This window comes from Mchenga conophoros, linkage group LG4, assembly GCF_057382185.1.
Source record: "Mchenga conophoros isolate Kocher_MC1m ecotype Shallow Benthic linkage group LG4, M_conophoros_male_GT1.1, whole genome shotgun sequence".
Classification (NCBI taxonomy): domain Eukaryota; kingdom Metazoa; phylum Chordata; class Actinopteri; order Cichliformes; family Cichlidae; genus Mchenga; species Mchenga conophoros.
Genome location: NC_140529.1, coordinates 20,494,948 through 20,512,062, shown reverse-complemented (window position 1 = coordinate 20,512,062; position 17,115 = coordinate 20,494,948). Strand labels below are relative to the sequence as shown.

General features: G+C 38.1%; 2 protein-coding genes across 2 annotated transcripts in view; both read right to left on the bottom strand.

Annotated features, from left to right (window-relative positions):
* Window positions 1-17,115, bottom strand: part of LOC146575960 (immunoglobulin mu heavy chain-like) — a 526,942-nt gene that overhangs the window by 284,299 nt on the left and 225,528 nt on the right. The gene's annotated exons all lie outside the window — the stretch shown is intronic.
* LOC146575964 (uncharacterized) lies at window positions 5,589-8,533 on the bottom strand. The gene is made up of 4 exons (XM_085270910.1): window positions 8,519-8,533; window positions 6,931-6,981; window positions 6,576-6,671; window positions 5,589-6,011 (listed from the first exon to the last, which is right to left on the bottom strand). The coding sequence occupies exons 1-4, from the start codon at window positions 8,531-8,533 to the stop codon at window positions 5,697-5,699; spliced, it is 477 nt and encodes a 158-aa protein (XP_085127036.1). The 3' UTR covers window positions 5,589-5,696.

Genomic DNA, 17,115 nt, shown 5'->3' with positions numbered 1-17,115 from the left:
TCTCTCTTCCTGTGTTGGTTCCAATTCACAAGCTCTTCTTCCTTTAAATGAAGCTACAAATAAACATAACACAAAACCAAAAAATCTTATATCAGTTTGCTACTTTGCATCAATAGGATAAACTGAACCTGCATTTTGAGCTTCTCACTATCAAAAATGTAATTGTCTTTTTACAGCTATTTGCATTGCTCTTTCTTCAAGAATTTAACAGGATGAAAAAAAAGTTCTAGATAGATGTGGAGAAAATGATCAAAACTGTGGGCATCTCTGTGTCATTTTTTCATTGCTTTATAGTCACAGGCGTGAGCCCAAATGATTCCCACATAAGTAAAAAAAAAAAAAAAAAAACGAATTACCATCAGCCTATCTAAACACAGTGGCTTATTAAGTTTGCTCATGTGATCACCTTCAGCTCAGACAAATATGAAGAACTGCCAGAGACACACCGGACTATCAACATCCAAGTACTGGCCATTTATTTATTTATTAACCTTTATTTAACCAGGAAAATCCCATTGAGATTAAAAACCTCTTTTTCAAGGGAGACCTGGCCAAGATAGGCAGCAGCAGGTGTCTCACAGTTACAGAAATTACTCAAACACAGGCAGCAACAACACACATGCAACAATAAGTGAAAGAATACAAATAAAATAAAATAAAATTCAATAAAATTCAAATTAAAAAAAATCAATAAAAAAAAATCAGTTAAAAATCAGTTTGTGTGTACCCATAAAAATGGGTACACACAAACAAGTAAATGGATTGTGCAGACACCTCTGAAAATGTGGGTTTTTTACTTTGCTCACAGCAAACATTTTGACGTCAGATAACCATTGGCTGCTAGTCATGGTTGAAAAATAGTTTCAAAATGAAAGTTAAACCTATTTCCAGATGTTACTTAAATGTCACCTTGAGGTGCTTAGACTTTCTATCAAGACAAAGCTTCTGTTTAACAACTGGTTTCTTACTTAAAACAAAATAAACAAAACTAAATAAGAAAAGTGCCTTGAGAAAGTAATGAGAAGAAAAAAAATATACCACTCGAGTGATGAAAACTCACAGTGTCACACTTTTGGATGCACTGCTAATCCCACTGAGCCAATTGATTCCACATTTATTTGACAGCATTCCTGTGTTTATGATGCTGAAGCAAGAGGTGCATTAAGTTCACAATTTAGTTTAGTAGAAATATAAAATAATGGCAGTATATTTATGTGGAGGAAGCATATCACAATATTAAATGGTGCTTTTGTCCTCTATATGCATGTTGAAATTAACACTGCCATTGAGAAAGGCAAAGGAACTAATTTCTATCTGATGGAGGCTTTTAAAAACTTTACATCTGAAACTGTGTTAAATTTGGTTTCTCAGTACTATTCACTGAACTCTATAGTGGTCTGAGAGCACCTCCTCTGGTGACTCTATGCTACAAATACACAGGCACTGTGTGTTACTGTGGCTGTGGGGTACAGTTATACACAGCAATGTCTGCAAGTTGCAGATTCTGCCCTTTTAATGTCAGTGTGTTGATAGTGTAGTCCATTTAAAAAAAGTAAAACCTTCAAGTAGCTGCTACGAAAAGTTTAAAAAGAGTTTAAAAAATAATTTACTGACATATTTTTGTAAAAGTTACATTAATAAAGAAGAAGAAAGAAGAGCTTCTGGTACTGTTAGTATAGGATATTTTTAGAGTCACACCCAGCTGCTAAGAACAGCTCAATTCCAGGGTTGATATTAGATTCTAAAAATTATTATGAGATACTAGTGGACTAGAATTACTACCAGCAGTGCCTTTTTCCACTTCTCCACCTGATTCACAACTTCAGGTAGCACCGCTGCAGACAGAGAGACATATACAGTATGTGAGTCAGTTTTTTTTTATTTGTTATTTATTTTCTGTTGGTAAAAAACAGTGTTTGTATGCCTATTTAAATATAAATTTACTGTCGTTTTTGGAAATGGTAAACTGCCCTTTCAACAAACTCTTTATTCATATCCCCTTTACAGCACATGTATGGATGTGTGTTGTATGTTGCTGAGTATTTGTGATGGTCTGTCAGTGGTTTGTATCACTGTGTGCCTACGTGCACAGTAATAAACAGCTGTGTCCTCGGGCTGCAGATTCTGTCCTGTTATTGTCAGTGTTTGTGCAGAAGTGTCTCTGCTGACGCTGAACTTGTTTTTTAAAACATCATTTTTGTCAATGCTCCCACCACCCCATATGATGAGAATCCACTCCAGTTGTTTTCCTTCACGCTGTCTGATCCACGCTGTTCCATAGCTAGTTAAAGAATAACCAGAGACCTGACAGGTGATGGTCAAAGACTGTCCAGGCTGAATAACCATTGAATCTGGCTGAACGAGATCAATACTGTACACACCTGTGGGGACAGAAATAAACTTTGTCTTCACTCATCTGATTATTCAGCATTTCCACTGTATATATATATATTTTTTTGAGTGAATCCAACAAAGTTTCTTACAGGATCCAGCTGTTATCAGTAACATCAGCGATAAAGAGAACATGGTTGATCTTGAACTTGAACTGCTTCTCTCCCCTCAGTGATGCGGTCACACACTTGACTTCAATTATGAGGAAGTTCTTGATGTCTATTTGAATAAAGGGACTCCGCATTTGCATTTCATTACATAATTTGAATGTTTAATTTTTGTTCTTTGCCAATATGAATATGTTGACATCTCTTTGATGCTTGTACATATGCGAGCCATTCCATCCATGGCTGCAATTTGAATACAATTTGTCAGAAGGTTAAACTGCAGCTGCACTTAAAACTAATCAGACACCGCTCAAGATGAATGATTCTGAAAGTGTGCATATGTTTTGCATTTGTTGTTTGTTGTGCTCTTTCTACAAGAATTCACCCAATTAAAGTCGTTCCGGGCGGAAGAGTGAGAGGCATCCCAATTGTTTTCCTAGAGCCCTGAATATGATGAACACAAGATGAAGAACTGCTTATCATCAGTCTACCTGACCACAGGGTTTGGTTAAATATGAAGAAGAGGAGCTTGTTGCTTGTTGCTGAGAATTTGTGTAGGTCTGTCAGTGGTGTCTTCAGGTTCCAGATTCTGTCCTGTTATTGTCACTGTTTGAGCAAAAGTGTCTCTGCTGATGCTGAACTTGTTCTTTAAAGCATCATTTTTGCTACTGCTCCCATCAGACCATATGCAGAAAATCTAGTCTATTTGCTTTCTGCTCTGCAGGTAATCTTCAACATGAGATGAACCATGTTAACTGTATCAGAGTCACTGTAGTGAGTTTTGGGCTTTTCTTGCTAATAATTGTATTATCAAGTGCGCAGAGTTTCACTGAATCACCTGAGTGAACATGAAATCTCACTCCAGTAATGTTAATTTTTGTATGATTTTGTACATCTGCTCAGCTGGCTTGAGTCACTGTGGATATCAAGCACAATAACACACAGCAGAATCATCATTTCTCAGATTGTCCATCTGCAGATACACCTGCTGTCTGTTGTTGTCTTTGGAGATGGTAAACCGACCTTGAACTGACTGAGAGTAATATTTTCTGGCACCAATACCATTGTCAACCGAGGCAACCCACTCCAGTCCTTTTCCAGGACCCTGCCTGATCCAGGCCATAGCGTAGCTGCTGAATGTGAATCCAGAAGCTGTGCAGGTCAGTCTGTGAGATTCTCTTTTAAGCATTGGCTTCAGATTCTGTCAGAATCTGACCATCAACACACTGTAAAACCTAATAAGTTCACAGAACTCAAAAATTGTGTAACAGATTACACAACAATTTTTTAGTGATGTTTTTAAAAATTTTAAGTTTAACTAAAATAAAAATTATAGTTGCAGTTGCCTTAAATTACCTCAATGTTAACTCATAAATGTTTATATTCCTCAACTTATAATTAGGGAGTAATAAACTCAAAATGTTCAATATTTTTCAACTTAATTAAGGTGGGAAATGCACTCAAAATATTTTACATATTGCAACTCATTCGATGTGGGAAATAAACTCAAACATCTTCATATTTTCTAACTTATAATATGGGAAATAACTTAAAATCTTCAATAATTTTAAAATATTGTGGGAAATACACTTACAAATAATTCTAAACTGTTTGCCCAGTAAATTATAATTAGCTAAAAGTGCTAGAAAACATGAAAGTAACAACACTAACAATTTAACAACTTTTTATTAAACACAATGTGCTTTTAAAAAGGCACAAACAACAGAGCTCACTCATAAAAAAGTGCTTCATAAATAAAACAAGAGAAAAAGACTCCAAGGGTCTCCATCTCAATTCTAAAATTCAATAACATTTTCAGTATTAACAGGAATTGCAGCTATTAGAACATTGAGGCATTTAACACTTACTGTACCTTGACAGCTGCAGCTCACTTTCTTTTTTTAAAATACATAAAAAAAAAAAAACAGTACTGGTTTCCACTGCTGTACTTATAGGGAACAAACATCAAAATCGTCGACGACTGATTTAATAGTCGTCGCGTCGTTTGAAGCTTTGTAAGATCACAAAAGACGCAGGAATAAGTAGTAGGATTTAAGAGTGTAATAACGGACTGAAACAGAAGATGGCAGCACTGCATGTACAAGGATGCCAGCTGCCGATAAACCCCGAAGAAGAAGAAGAAGAAGCTGTGTCCCAGAATTCATAGCGCGGCCCAGCTCAGTTTCCAACAATGGCGGCAGCTAGTTAGTTTTAATATTACTCTTATTATTCTTTCTGGGTCACAAAATAAACGTTTAACATATGTTCAGGCGAGAATGTAGCTGTGGAAACCTCAAATATCTGCTCAGTTTATCAAGACACCACATATTTTCAAGAGCGCTCCGACATTTTCGGAGACGTCTGTTACCCACTAGCTCGATAGCTAGCCGGGGGCAAGGTCACTAGAGCCGTGAGAACACCGGACTCCCGGCAGATCGTTTTCAAACCCACCGCCATCTTTCGCTACTCAGGTTAAACATGATTTATAAGTTACTTAGATAACTTAAAAATGTTATTGTTTGGCTTTTTTTAGTATTTTATTTGTTCCTGAGTGAATCGGTTTGGCTGAGATTAAAGTTATAGTTTTTACACAGCTGAATAAACGTCAAGCAGACAGCTGATTATCAGAAGTGTGAGATGCTGGATAATTTACTCCGGTGTCCTGTTATATTTTAGATAGCAAGGAGTTTATTAAACTTCACCGAAACAATCTGCAAATTTCATTTAAATTCAATAAACTATCATCTTGTCTTTATTTTTAGTTAGCACAGACCTTACACACTTAAAGCTGTAAGCTAATGATAGTTATATAAGAGCAGATGCTGCTGGTGCAATAAGCTGTACGTTTTACGTCCAATGGATGATGATCTGATTAGTCGACTAATCACAAAAATAATCGGTGACTAGTCGACTATCAGAATAATCGTTTGTGGCAGCCCTACACAGAACTACCCAAAAAGCAGGAGAAATGAGGCATCCAGATTTGTACTGGTTTATACAACTGTACATAACTGGGAACAAACATCAGGTAGTGCATTAAGGTATTAGGCAACACAACGTTAAACATGAATAGTCCACAAAATGAGCAGTCATTCACTTTAAATTTGAAGTAGAAAAGCCAAATGATTAGGAAAAAAACAAACAAACAAAAAAAGCTTCCTCAATACTCAGCTCAACAAGTAGTCCATTCTGAGTGATTCACTCATTGAACAAATCATTCTTCAGCATCAGTAGACGCCCTTTCAGTGGTTTGTCCTCAAGGCACATCACAACCTTCTGGATAAATGTGAATGTAAGCTCAAGTTTCTTTGGGTATTGTAGGTCTAGTGCATAGATGTACCCAAAGAGCAGGAGAAATGACTCAGCCAGATTTGTGGGACCATTCACAATTATTTCATCCTCAACGACAATGCAGATGCTTTCGGGACTGAAGAGGGCCGAATCAGTAGTGTCATCCGTGACAACTGTCAGCAGAGCCACAGGAGTGTCAGTGAGGTCTGGACCATCTGCTGACTGCAAAACAAAAATAATACAAGAATGAGTTCAGCCCCACAAGGACACAAATCATGCTATTGATTAGAGGTGTGAATCTTCATAAGTCGTTTCTTTTAGGATTATAATGTCAACGATTTAATTTGATATGGCGATACATCATGATGCATTACAATAATCTTAATTTGGGTTTGGTTTCAAAACATATGTTTAAATAAATGTTTTCAATAATAAATATATGCCAAGATATTTGTTTTTGTTATTTACCAAACATTTCTCTGACCACAACATGGCACCTCCAAAAAAATAGAACACTTGAATTTTAAAAGGGAGATAGTTCTTATCTGTGGATTTGTTTTTGTTTAATAATCTTTCAACTATTTTCATGTTTTCTGGTTTATGCGTAACAATCTTCTTGCAATCTTATTCAACAATAGTTGATATATGGGAGAAAACAAGTCAGATGAGGACTGTGTTGAACCTCCTTCCTGATATACACCCTGGTTCTCCTTGAGTTCTGAGCGATGTCATATGTTCGACTGAACAGCTAGGCAAAGGGGTTGATGCTGAGGCCAGTACACTTACATCACAAGTCCTGAATAACGTGGAGGCATCTTCACGCAGGTACACAGGAAGTGCACGAAGGACGAGGGCCTGTCTTGTATTTACATCATGCTGTTCCTAGATGAACATACAATATCTATTAGAATAGTATTTACACAAATGCAGAGTAAAAACAAAGTGTTGGATAGCCATGTTCTGATTGTCATTGTTATAGATCAGGGGTGTCCAAACTTTTTGTGTAACGGGCTAAACTTGTCAATCTAGAAGGGTAACCCAAAAAAATCTAAAAATTTTGAATAATTCAGGGCAAAATTCTCTAGTTTCTCTGTATTTATTTTTTATTTAAATTAGGACACAAATTATAAAACTCACCCACTGACAACTGGTGAAATGTTGACTCTCTGTAGCGCTCTTTGCAGTCTGATATCTGTAAACAATATGTGCACAAAGACGACTTATTAATGTTCAAAAACAGTTTTTGCACAGCACACACACACGTAGTCAGCTGATCTCATCTGATGCAGATCTGCTCCTGCTTCGCACCAGAACCTCTCGCCACAAGAACAGTTTCTTCCCCTCTGCTGTTGGACACATGAACAATAACCACATGATTGTCCCCGCCACTAACACATGACCCTACGCTGTGTCACTGCATCATTTCATGTTTGGCACTGATCACCACCTGCACTCATGTATATATCTTTCTACGTAGCACTCATAATTCTTATTCTCATGTATATATCTCATGTATATCTCATGCACATATCTTTCTTTCTACATAGCACTTTAATTCTTATTGTCTGCACTGAAGCACCGCAGCAATTTCCTAATGTTGTAAACCTCAACATCTGGCAATAAACCCATTCTGATTCTGATTCTGATTCTGATCAAGTGACATTTGTCCGGATTTTTGGCACGAGTGACGTCGAATCAGCACCGCAGCTGGATGGCCCGATTTACATACCCAGCGCAGCTGATACTCACCACAATAATTTACTAAGATTATATGCACTCCTGTTATTAAGTCCAGTTCAGTCTGTTAATGTTAACCGTTTCAAACTAATGTTAATAGGTGTGTTGCTAAGCTTAATAACTTAAATAACAAACTTGAAATTTACCTGTCCTATTTTCCCCTTTATTGTTTTTTCTTTGTGCTGTAAATCTTCTGTCTAAGAAGAAATCTGAGGCTGCTGTTCTGAAAATAAGTTACCAAAGCTTTTTCTGAATGAATCAATAAAGATCCATTTATGGAAAGCTGTGATGAAGGCAGTTTTGTCTTTAATTATATTTAACAATATAACATATTCGACCACTTTTAAGTGATCTTTAATACACTTTAATACACTAAAGTTAAGGTTATTTACCTAATTTCTAGTAAGTGGCCCAGCCCCTCCTATATTTTTATGTATGTGGCCCTCAGTGAAAAAAGTTTGGACACCCCTGCCTTACAGGTTAGAGAGTATTTGTGATCCGCACAGTCTGCATCAATGATTCTTTCTTAGCCTGGGAGCAGAACGCGGCTCTTTATTTTCATTTCATTTCAATCTATCTAGCAAAGATCGATAGGGTCTGGCTTAAAGGTGTCAAGGAGGCGCCTCAGTCTGGCTGGTTGAGCCTTGTCGAATTAGCGCGAACAATTTTGCTGAACTTCGTTCGTAGCACCGAGTTCGACCAGTGTGTAATGTTAGGCTGAATCAGGCGATGCATTTTTCAGCAAGCCTTGACTTGTAGAGCTCACTTAGTGGAATACCCCTCTAAACTGTTAAAAGGATTTCGAGATTATCTCACAACCACACATTTGAGACTACGAAAATATACAAACGTGTTTAATTACCATCATGATAACACACTCATGTTATTTATTATTGTTCGCTTCATGCTAGCACACACACACACACACATAGCTCAACAGCGTAAACCACTGACTGTGTAACACGGACACTTATTGAAATAAGTATACTCACAATACGCACGTGCATTACCGGCGAATACGACAACCGGTAGAAACGGACAGTAGAAAGTTCAAACGCATGGAGCTAGAACTGCCACCGTCAACTTCCCGGGCAAGAATACAATGCATTATGGGAAATGTTGTCCCCCACAGAAAACCGCCAAAACATTACACCATTCTAATTTGAAATAACATTATGTATTTGTCACATTCCAAAACTCCTAAAATTACAATTACTTGGATTCGAATTCATTTATAACAAACATTCACTGTGCACAAAGTACGAATATATTTCCAGTAAAAAATAAAAAAGAATGTTTATCGAAATTAAATTTAAACAAAACAAAAACACGTTAGACTTACCAAATTTAGGGCAGTTGATGAAAAAAAATAAGGTGGTGGTCGTGGTGGGTTGAAGTTGGGGACTCTTAGGGCTGGCCAAATCTTCCCCGCATCAAGGTAAATTCAAGATGGCTGACTCAGCTTTCCTGAGGGAGCGACAAGACTCCACCCACCAGAACGTCACTAATATATGCTTCTTAAACTTTTTGAGCCTTCCAAACAAATTAGCTAAAAAATATTGAGCCCTATTCAATTAAAGTTGCATAAAAGCCAACAGAGCTCAATACTTTATAGTTTGCTCAACTACAAAACGACATTTGAGTGTTATGAGCTTATTAGTTATGAGCTAGAACAACTGTTAGGGATTACAGTGCACCTATCAAGACAAAAAAAGAAAAAAGTAACTCCTGTAAATTGATAGGTTTTTGAAAACAATTTAATTGCATCCTCACCTGACCAGCATAGAGCTAAAAGCAGCAGCCCTGTCTTACAGTCCATCCTGATAAATTGAGTCCTCTGTTGTTACCTCTCTCTGCAGTCAGATAAGTAATGGTAGAAGACATCTGAGTTTTGCAAGGACTCCTCTTTATTGTAGGATAAAGCTGTAATATCGACCATCTTTTTTACTCTGTATTATATACATTTTACATTTAGCTTGTGCAAGCTTAAGTAATTTCATGAATAATGCAAAGGCTTTCTTATTTTTACTTCTTGACATAGTCAGAATTTTATAATTGTAGTTTTTTTTAAAAATTTTTAAGTTGTTAAAATTCTTTAGTGCTTAAACATCAACAATAAAAACAAACAACAACAACTTCAATACTACTACTACTAATAATAATAATAGCAAAAAGCAGTAGTTGTTTTAATGACATGCTCAGTTCTCTGTGTCACAATCTGCTACTGCAGAACAGAGTCGGACCCAAACGCAGACAATCAACAGGCTGGAATTTGGGTTTAACAGAAATGAGCCGTTTATTCAGCGGCTGCCTGAGAACAGAAACAAAAATGCAAATGGAGAAGAAACTAAACACAAAACACTAAGAATCTAAGACATGAAACACAACCAGACCTGACACTACACACACACACACACACACACACACACACACATGCAAACACAGCTGGGACGAATAGACTAACAACACAGGGGAAGCAAAACTGAACACACTTCCCGCTCCACCACAACCACCCACACATGCAGGGCCTTGGAGTAGGGGTATGTCACCAGGGTGCAGAGGAGGCTACCCCCCCCCCCCCCCCCCCCCCCCTCTGTCCCCTTCCGGCTGCCTCTGCCTCAATTTTATCCCACAACTTAGACATTCACATTACTCACACTCTCATTACACATAGATATAGGATCTTGGGGGTGGGCACAATCACGGAGTCCATATTACCATCAGGGTGTACACCTCACCCCTGGCGTCGTTGCCCACCTCTCAATTTTAAATACACTTAGACATTGAGGGCTATCAGGAGGGACTATGCGCTTACCTGCTGCTCCTTGGCAGGTAGCTCCATGCCCTCCTGGGTTTTAATTGCACCTTAGAACACACATGCATCAACACTACAATGAGCGGGTGGAGGGCGGTTTGGAGTCTTCTCCCACCCCCATTCTCTGCGGCCTGCTGGAGCGGGAGGGCTAGGAGGAGTTGGCTGTCCGACTGCGGTCTGGAGTGTGGGGCATCCCTGCTGCTACGGAGTCGGGGTGGTCTGCCTCTCCCCACCGCAGGGAAAAGGGTAACACCACCTGGGTCTGGGTGCAGTTCCCCCCTCCAGGGGCAAGGGCACCTAGACCCGGTTTGTAGAGTACGCTTGGGGAGTGTGATCGTGTGTACAGCGTCTCTTTATGTCTGTCTCCACGTTGGTTGAGTGTGGAGTGAGTGCATATGAGAGCATGAGGGGGGGAATGGATGTTTGTGTCTGTGTGTGCCTGTATGTCTGTGTCTATATGTCAGGTTGGGTATCAGACACCACCTCTCTGGGTACACCTCAGGCCCTCCAAGGTTTGGAGGCCTATCTCCACCCACCACCACTTCCCCTGCCGGTGGCGGACTCCCTCAGGTATCGGTGCATTGGTGGTTCTTTGTGTCTGGGGATGGGCGTCCAGGTACACACCGGCTCACTCCTTGGCGGCCGCTTATCGGGGCCTGGAACCTGGGGCTCGCTCGGTCCACTTCGGAGGTGGGGTGCCCCCGGCCTCTCGGCCTGGGGCTCGGTCACTCAGGCACAGCTGGCTGCCGGTGGAGCTCACGGGCGCGTCACTGCAACTCCCCCTGGCTTCTGCTCCGCGGCTGCTGAGTGAACCCTCATCTGGGACTCTCCTCAGCTCTTACTGGGACAGTGGCGCGGCTGCCCCTCTGTTGGTCTTCCATGGTCTCTTGTGTTCTGGGGGCCTCTGGATGTCTGGAGTTTTGATCTCCTCCATACCTGCTTCATACCCTGGAGGACGGGGCTGTGGCCCCCCCACACTCCCTAGCAGATCGTTACATGGAGAAACCTTTGGAATACAAGCACGCTGATCCACACAGGTATGCACACAGGTGTACACTGCTCGTAGACTTAAATTACACCTTTCTTGGCTACTACTTCGAAGCACATCTGTCCTGCGTGCTGCACAACAACATTGAATATTTAGTATTTACTGCTGTTTACACTTAGCTAGATTAATGCGATGGTTTTGTGTTTAGTATGTTGCTTTGTTTTTTTTTGTTTTTTTGCTTGTTTTCTATTCTTCTCTCAACAGGTGATCCGGGAGATTTTTATTTTTTTTCTCCCCCCCTTTCTCACTGTCCCTCTCCCCTTCTGTTTTTCCTTTCCTTCCTCTTTCTTTCTCCCTTTCCTATCCCTCACTCATGTCTGTCCCGTCTGTAACATCTGAAAATAAAATATAATAAATAATAAAAACAAAGATCGACCAAATGGACCAATACGGCAATGCCACGATGATCCATTTGGCAAAGTAAATCCATTGGGTATCCTTGTTGGTCTTCAGACAACAATTCTGATGGCTAAAGAACCAAATGGGACAGGCAAAAAAAAAAAAACATGGGAGGTAAGACTGTCAAAATAAAACAGGAAACAGGGGCCGGGAGGAAGGAAGACACAGGAAACTAGATGGGTCGGAAGAGACACAAAAGGGGGGAGAAAGAAAAAGTTAAGGAAGAGAAACAAATGAAGAGAGAGAGAGAGAGACACGAAAGGAGATGACAGGTTAGGGAGATAAAAAAAAATAATAATAAATGCAAGACTAACTAAAGAAACTTAATACAGAAGGACTCAAAACTCAAAATGCTGGGTCCAAGACACAGAATCATGACATGCTGAGGCTCCTGGTAGGACAGACAGGACTGCTTCCCAGGCAAAAAGAGCAGCTTGGGAACGCAAATTAAAAGACTGGTAATTTCAGTAAGCTAACTCTTTGTGTTGTTTAGGATTGTAAACAAAATATCCAGTTGTCATTAGAAGATTATTGTGGCCAAAAGAATCCACAGTTGGTGTCAACAAAGCTGATTTTTTCCTTTTTAAAGCACTCACATGTTATTTCAAATTTGTATGAGGCCTTAAACAACCAGGCTGAGATGTTATTCCAGTAGTCAGCCTATCCAATTGTCTGATCAGGAATTCTTAACTGTTCCATGCTCCAGTGAGGAACCCACACAAGAAGGAATTGGGGCACAAACGACACAACTGGGAATATTTTACAGCAACAACAACAATAATAATGATAATAATAGTAATGATAATAATGTTATTTAGCACTTTTCAAAGTCCTATACAGTTGAAAGCAAATAAACAAAAGAAACTAAAAGTTAAATGTTGAATGATGCAGACATAAAGACACTGAAACAAGTAACACAGGGAGCAGATGGTGAGTCCAGCATAACATACTTCCAGTCACACAAATGATTTTAAACTATGGCCCAAAACATTAAAAGATTAAACACTTTTAATACTTTCCCATGAGCAGTCTTTTAAGTGTCTCGTTATGTTTCCTCTGAAAAAAATAATTTTCGCAACACCTTTTAATTTTTTTAATTTTATTTTTGTGATTATATGTGTCAGAGTAAAATTCCAATAAAATCAACATAATACGCATTCCTTCTAAATGATTTGTGCTGCTGTTAAACTGTAGCACTCGATAGCACTCAATAATAAACAGCAGAGTTTTCAGACTGTTCATCTGAGCACCTGATGTCTGTTGTTGTCTCTGAAAATTATTTTTTTAAGGTCAAGATCAGGTTTTTTTTGTTTGTTTGTTTGATTTTATAATCTAAGGTGTAATTTTATGATAACAAAACAACTAAATCTCAAAATGAAAGAGTTAAAAACAATAGTCCTGTCCTACAGTGTGAATGTTGGGCTGTCACTTTTGTTCATGACCTGACCTGAATGAAAATGAAATGTCATTCAGCAATTTTAAGTATTAAAGGATTTTGTACAGTCACTCAACTGACTGAATTTGCTGGTGATATCAAGTACAGTAATAAACACCATTTTTTACTGTTCTCTCTGGAGATAGTAAACACCCTTGGACTGACTGAGAGTAGTATTTTCAATAATACTATAATTGTCAAGTCTATGTCTTGTGTGTTGCTGAGTATTTGTGCAGGTCTGTCAGTGGTTTGTATCACTGTGAGGTAACGTGCACAGTAATAAACAGCTGTGTCCTCAGGCTGCAGATTCTGTCCTCTTATTGTCACTGTTCTAGCAGAAGTGTCTCTGCTCACACTGAACTTGTTCTTTAAAGCATTATTGTTGGCAGTGCTCCCATCATACCACATGCAGTTAATCCAGTCCATTTGCTTTCCATCACGCTGTCTAACCCAACATGTTCCATAGCTGCTATCAGTCAAAGAATAACCAGTGACCTGACAGATGATGGTCAAAGGCTGTCCAGGCTGCAAAACCCTTGGATCTGGTTGGATGAGATCAATACTGTACACACCTGTGGAGACAGAAATCAACATTATCACCATCATTTATATGAATATTCAGTGTTTCTAATGTGTTTATTAGATTGTATCCAGCAAAAGCTCCTCACATGATCCAGCAGCCAGCAGCAGTATCAGAGCAAACATGATTGATGCTGAAGCTGAAATGGTGTGAGCTCATTTGTCCTCTCAGTGAAACACAGAATCACCAATCCTCTTTTCACCACTTTTTCATTTGCATATTTTTAAATAACTTATATTTACATATAATATTAGATGTTATTGTTGACCAGAGAAAGTGCTTTTAGTTTAATGGCATGCTTGTGTTTTTATTTAATGTGACCATGTAAATGATTAGCTTAATAAACTTTTTTTTTCTTATCAATTATAAAGCTATGTCAAATAGAATGTAGTTTATTTTCATGGAAACTGAAAACAGAATATTTTAAGTTTTGCCACTAAATATATTATTTTATTATCAGCATAGACCAATGACTTTTGATAAATTGGTGTAACAAAATGTAAACAAAACAAAATCCAGGAAGACTAACAAATGCCAGCTCCTCTAGTGTTCTGGTTGTTTTACTGAAATCTAACGAAATCTAAACCAATCAAATCGCCACTAAGTAATCTTTAAATTACAGCTTTTAGTTCGAAAGCTTTAATGTTATGAATACAATTTTTAAAATTCTCCATATTAACTTTTACTTTTAATGGGGACAGAAAGACATAATATTTTTAAATCTTTAAGGACAAAATATGCTTATTTTACCTTTATAATTTTGAAGTTTTTAAATTTAAAGAAACTTTAAGGAAACTGCTTAAGGGGTTAGGGAGCTTCATAAAGCAATAAAACATTACCATGCAATTATTAGTTTAGGATTGTGTCATTTAAAATGATTACTGCATTATGTAAAATATCCTAACAAATTCACTGTGAGTTTTGAACACAGCATTCAAACAGTCTTATTGTCTTTATAAAACAGTTGCTATCTGGTGTCATGTCTTGAGACGACATGTCTATAAACCTGTCTTGAAACGTCTTCGCAATTAGTGAGAGTACCATCTGCTTTTACTACAGTCAGTAATCAGGAACGATTTACCAAAGTGTTTCAGTGTTTAGTTAAATACTGCTTGACAAATAGTAAATCTGGAAGAGATGGCCTTGAAAATGAACTTTTTTCGTCCCAGTCCAGAGTTTTCTGTGGGCTCATAAGTAAAACCACATTTGACACATGCCATTCACTGTCTCTGGAGAAAGACTATTTAAATCAGAATGAACATTTACAAGTGAACCCAAGCAGAAACCTTCTTAGCACGAACACTGACTATAAAAACTCCAGACATGTATTGTTTTTTTTTATTTTTTTTATTTCATTTTTAAATTCATTTAAAAATACTAGATTTCCTAGGTCTATGAAGGAAAACTTGGCATAGCTCTTCTTCTTCTTCTTTTTGTGTTTTTTAAAATGAGATCCATATGAAGATTCTTTGACTGTAGAGGAAAATGTACAGTTTCCTAAAATAAAATGGTGGAACTAGATATTAGATTCCCTACTGAATTTGTAAGTTTGCTCACTTACAAGGAAATGAATCTATTTTTTTCTGATAGTTTCATTTTAATGGAGAAAGACAGAATATCAATGAAAAATTTATATATATAAAAAAACACATTACGTAAAAGTTCTAGACTGATTTACATGTCACTGAGTGAAACAAGTATTTGACCCTCAAGCAAATCTTAAGTTAGCAGTTAGTGACGAAACCCTGTTGATAAGCAGGTTTGCACTCATCCCAGGAGGAATTCTGGACCACTCCTCTTAGTAGAACCTCTCGAAATCTTTTAGGTTTGTTGGTTGCTGCTGTGGAACTTTAAACCTCCTCCATAAATTTCCTATAGCTCTGGAAACTGACTTGGCCACTGCATGGCCTTTAAATGCTTCTTAAGCTATTCCTTTGTTACATCAGCACTATGAGTCAATGTCATGCTGAAAAACTCATCCACAACCAATCTTAGTGTTCTGGCTGAGGCAGTTCTCATCCAAGACCTTACAGTACATGGCCTCCATCCCTTGGCCCCTCAGTGTGGGGGGTGACTTGAGTGGCAAATAAATGATTGCTAGCAAATATTTGGAACGTGTGGAAAATCTTTAATAATACACAGTTACCATTGTATTTCTATTTTATTATGTCTCCAACAGACTCCTCTAATTCATACTGTAGTCATTCATATTCAAATTTATTGTGTGTAGTTGTGTGTCTCTGCTCGCTGAGTATTTGTGCAGGTCTCCACTGGTTTATATCACTGTGCGGTGACGTGCACAGTAATAAACAGCTGTGTCCTCAGGCTGCAGATTCTGTCCTGTTATCGTCACTGTTTGAGCAGAAGTGTCTCTGCTGATGCTGAACTTGTTTTTTAAAGCATTATTGTTGTCAGTGCTCCCACCACTCCAAATAGTGTTAATCCATTCCAGTGGGTTTCCTTCACGCTGTCTGACCCAAGCTGTTCCATAGCTAGTTACAGAATAACCAGAGACCTGACAGGTGATGGTCAAAGACTGTCCAGGCTGCACGATCCTTGAGTCTGGTTGGGTGAGATCAATACTGTACACACCTGTGGAGACAGAAATCAATATTATTACCATAATTTATCTGACTATTCCGTGTTTATTAGAGTGAATCCACTAAATGCTCCTCACAGGATCCAGCAGCCAGCAGCAGTATCAGAGTGAACATGATTGATGTTGAAGCTGAAATGATGTGAGCTCATTGGTCCTCTCACTGAAACACAGAAGCACCACTCCCTTTTAAGTAACTTTTTCATTTGCATATTTTTAAATAAATTAAATTTAAAAAATTTTTTATTTATCTTTTTGACCAGACTGCATAGTAAAGTGTTTTTTGTTTTGTTTTATTTGTTTTCTTTAAATACTTAATAATGAATTATTTACAAGTTCAAACTAAACATTTTTGACTGTTGCTGAGTATTTGTGCAGGTCTGTCAGTGTTCAGCCTCTGACTGACAGCAGTTATCAGATTGATAAACCTGAAGTCCTGTTTTGTTTTAAATGAATTACAACCATGTCAAATCAAATTTGTATTTATTTCCATATAAACTGAACACAGTATGATACAGAGCATTTTAAATAATATTTTTACTACCACTGAATGTTTTTCAATATAGACAAAGAACTGAATTATGAAAAACTGTCTTAACAAAAAATAAAATAAATATTTATTTCCGTACTAACAGATCTACTGATTCTGACTCCAGTGAAGTAAGGATCTTTTCCAGAACAGCTAAAAAAAGGCACAGAGTTTAGTTGATGGTGTA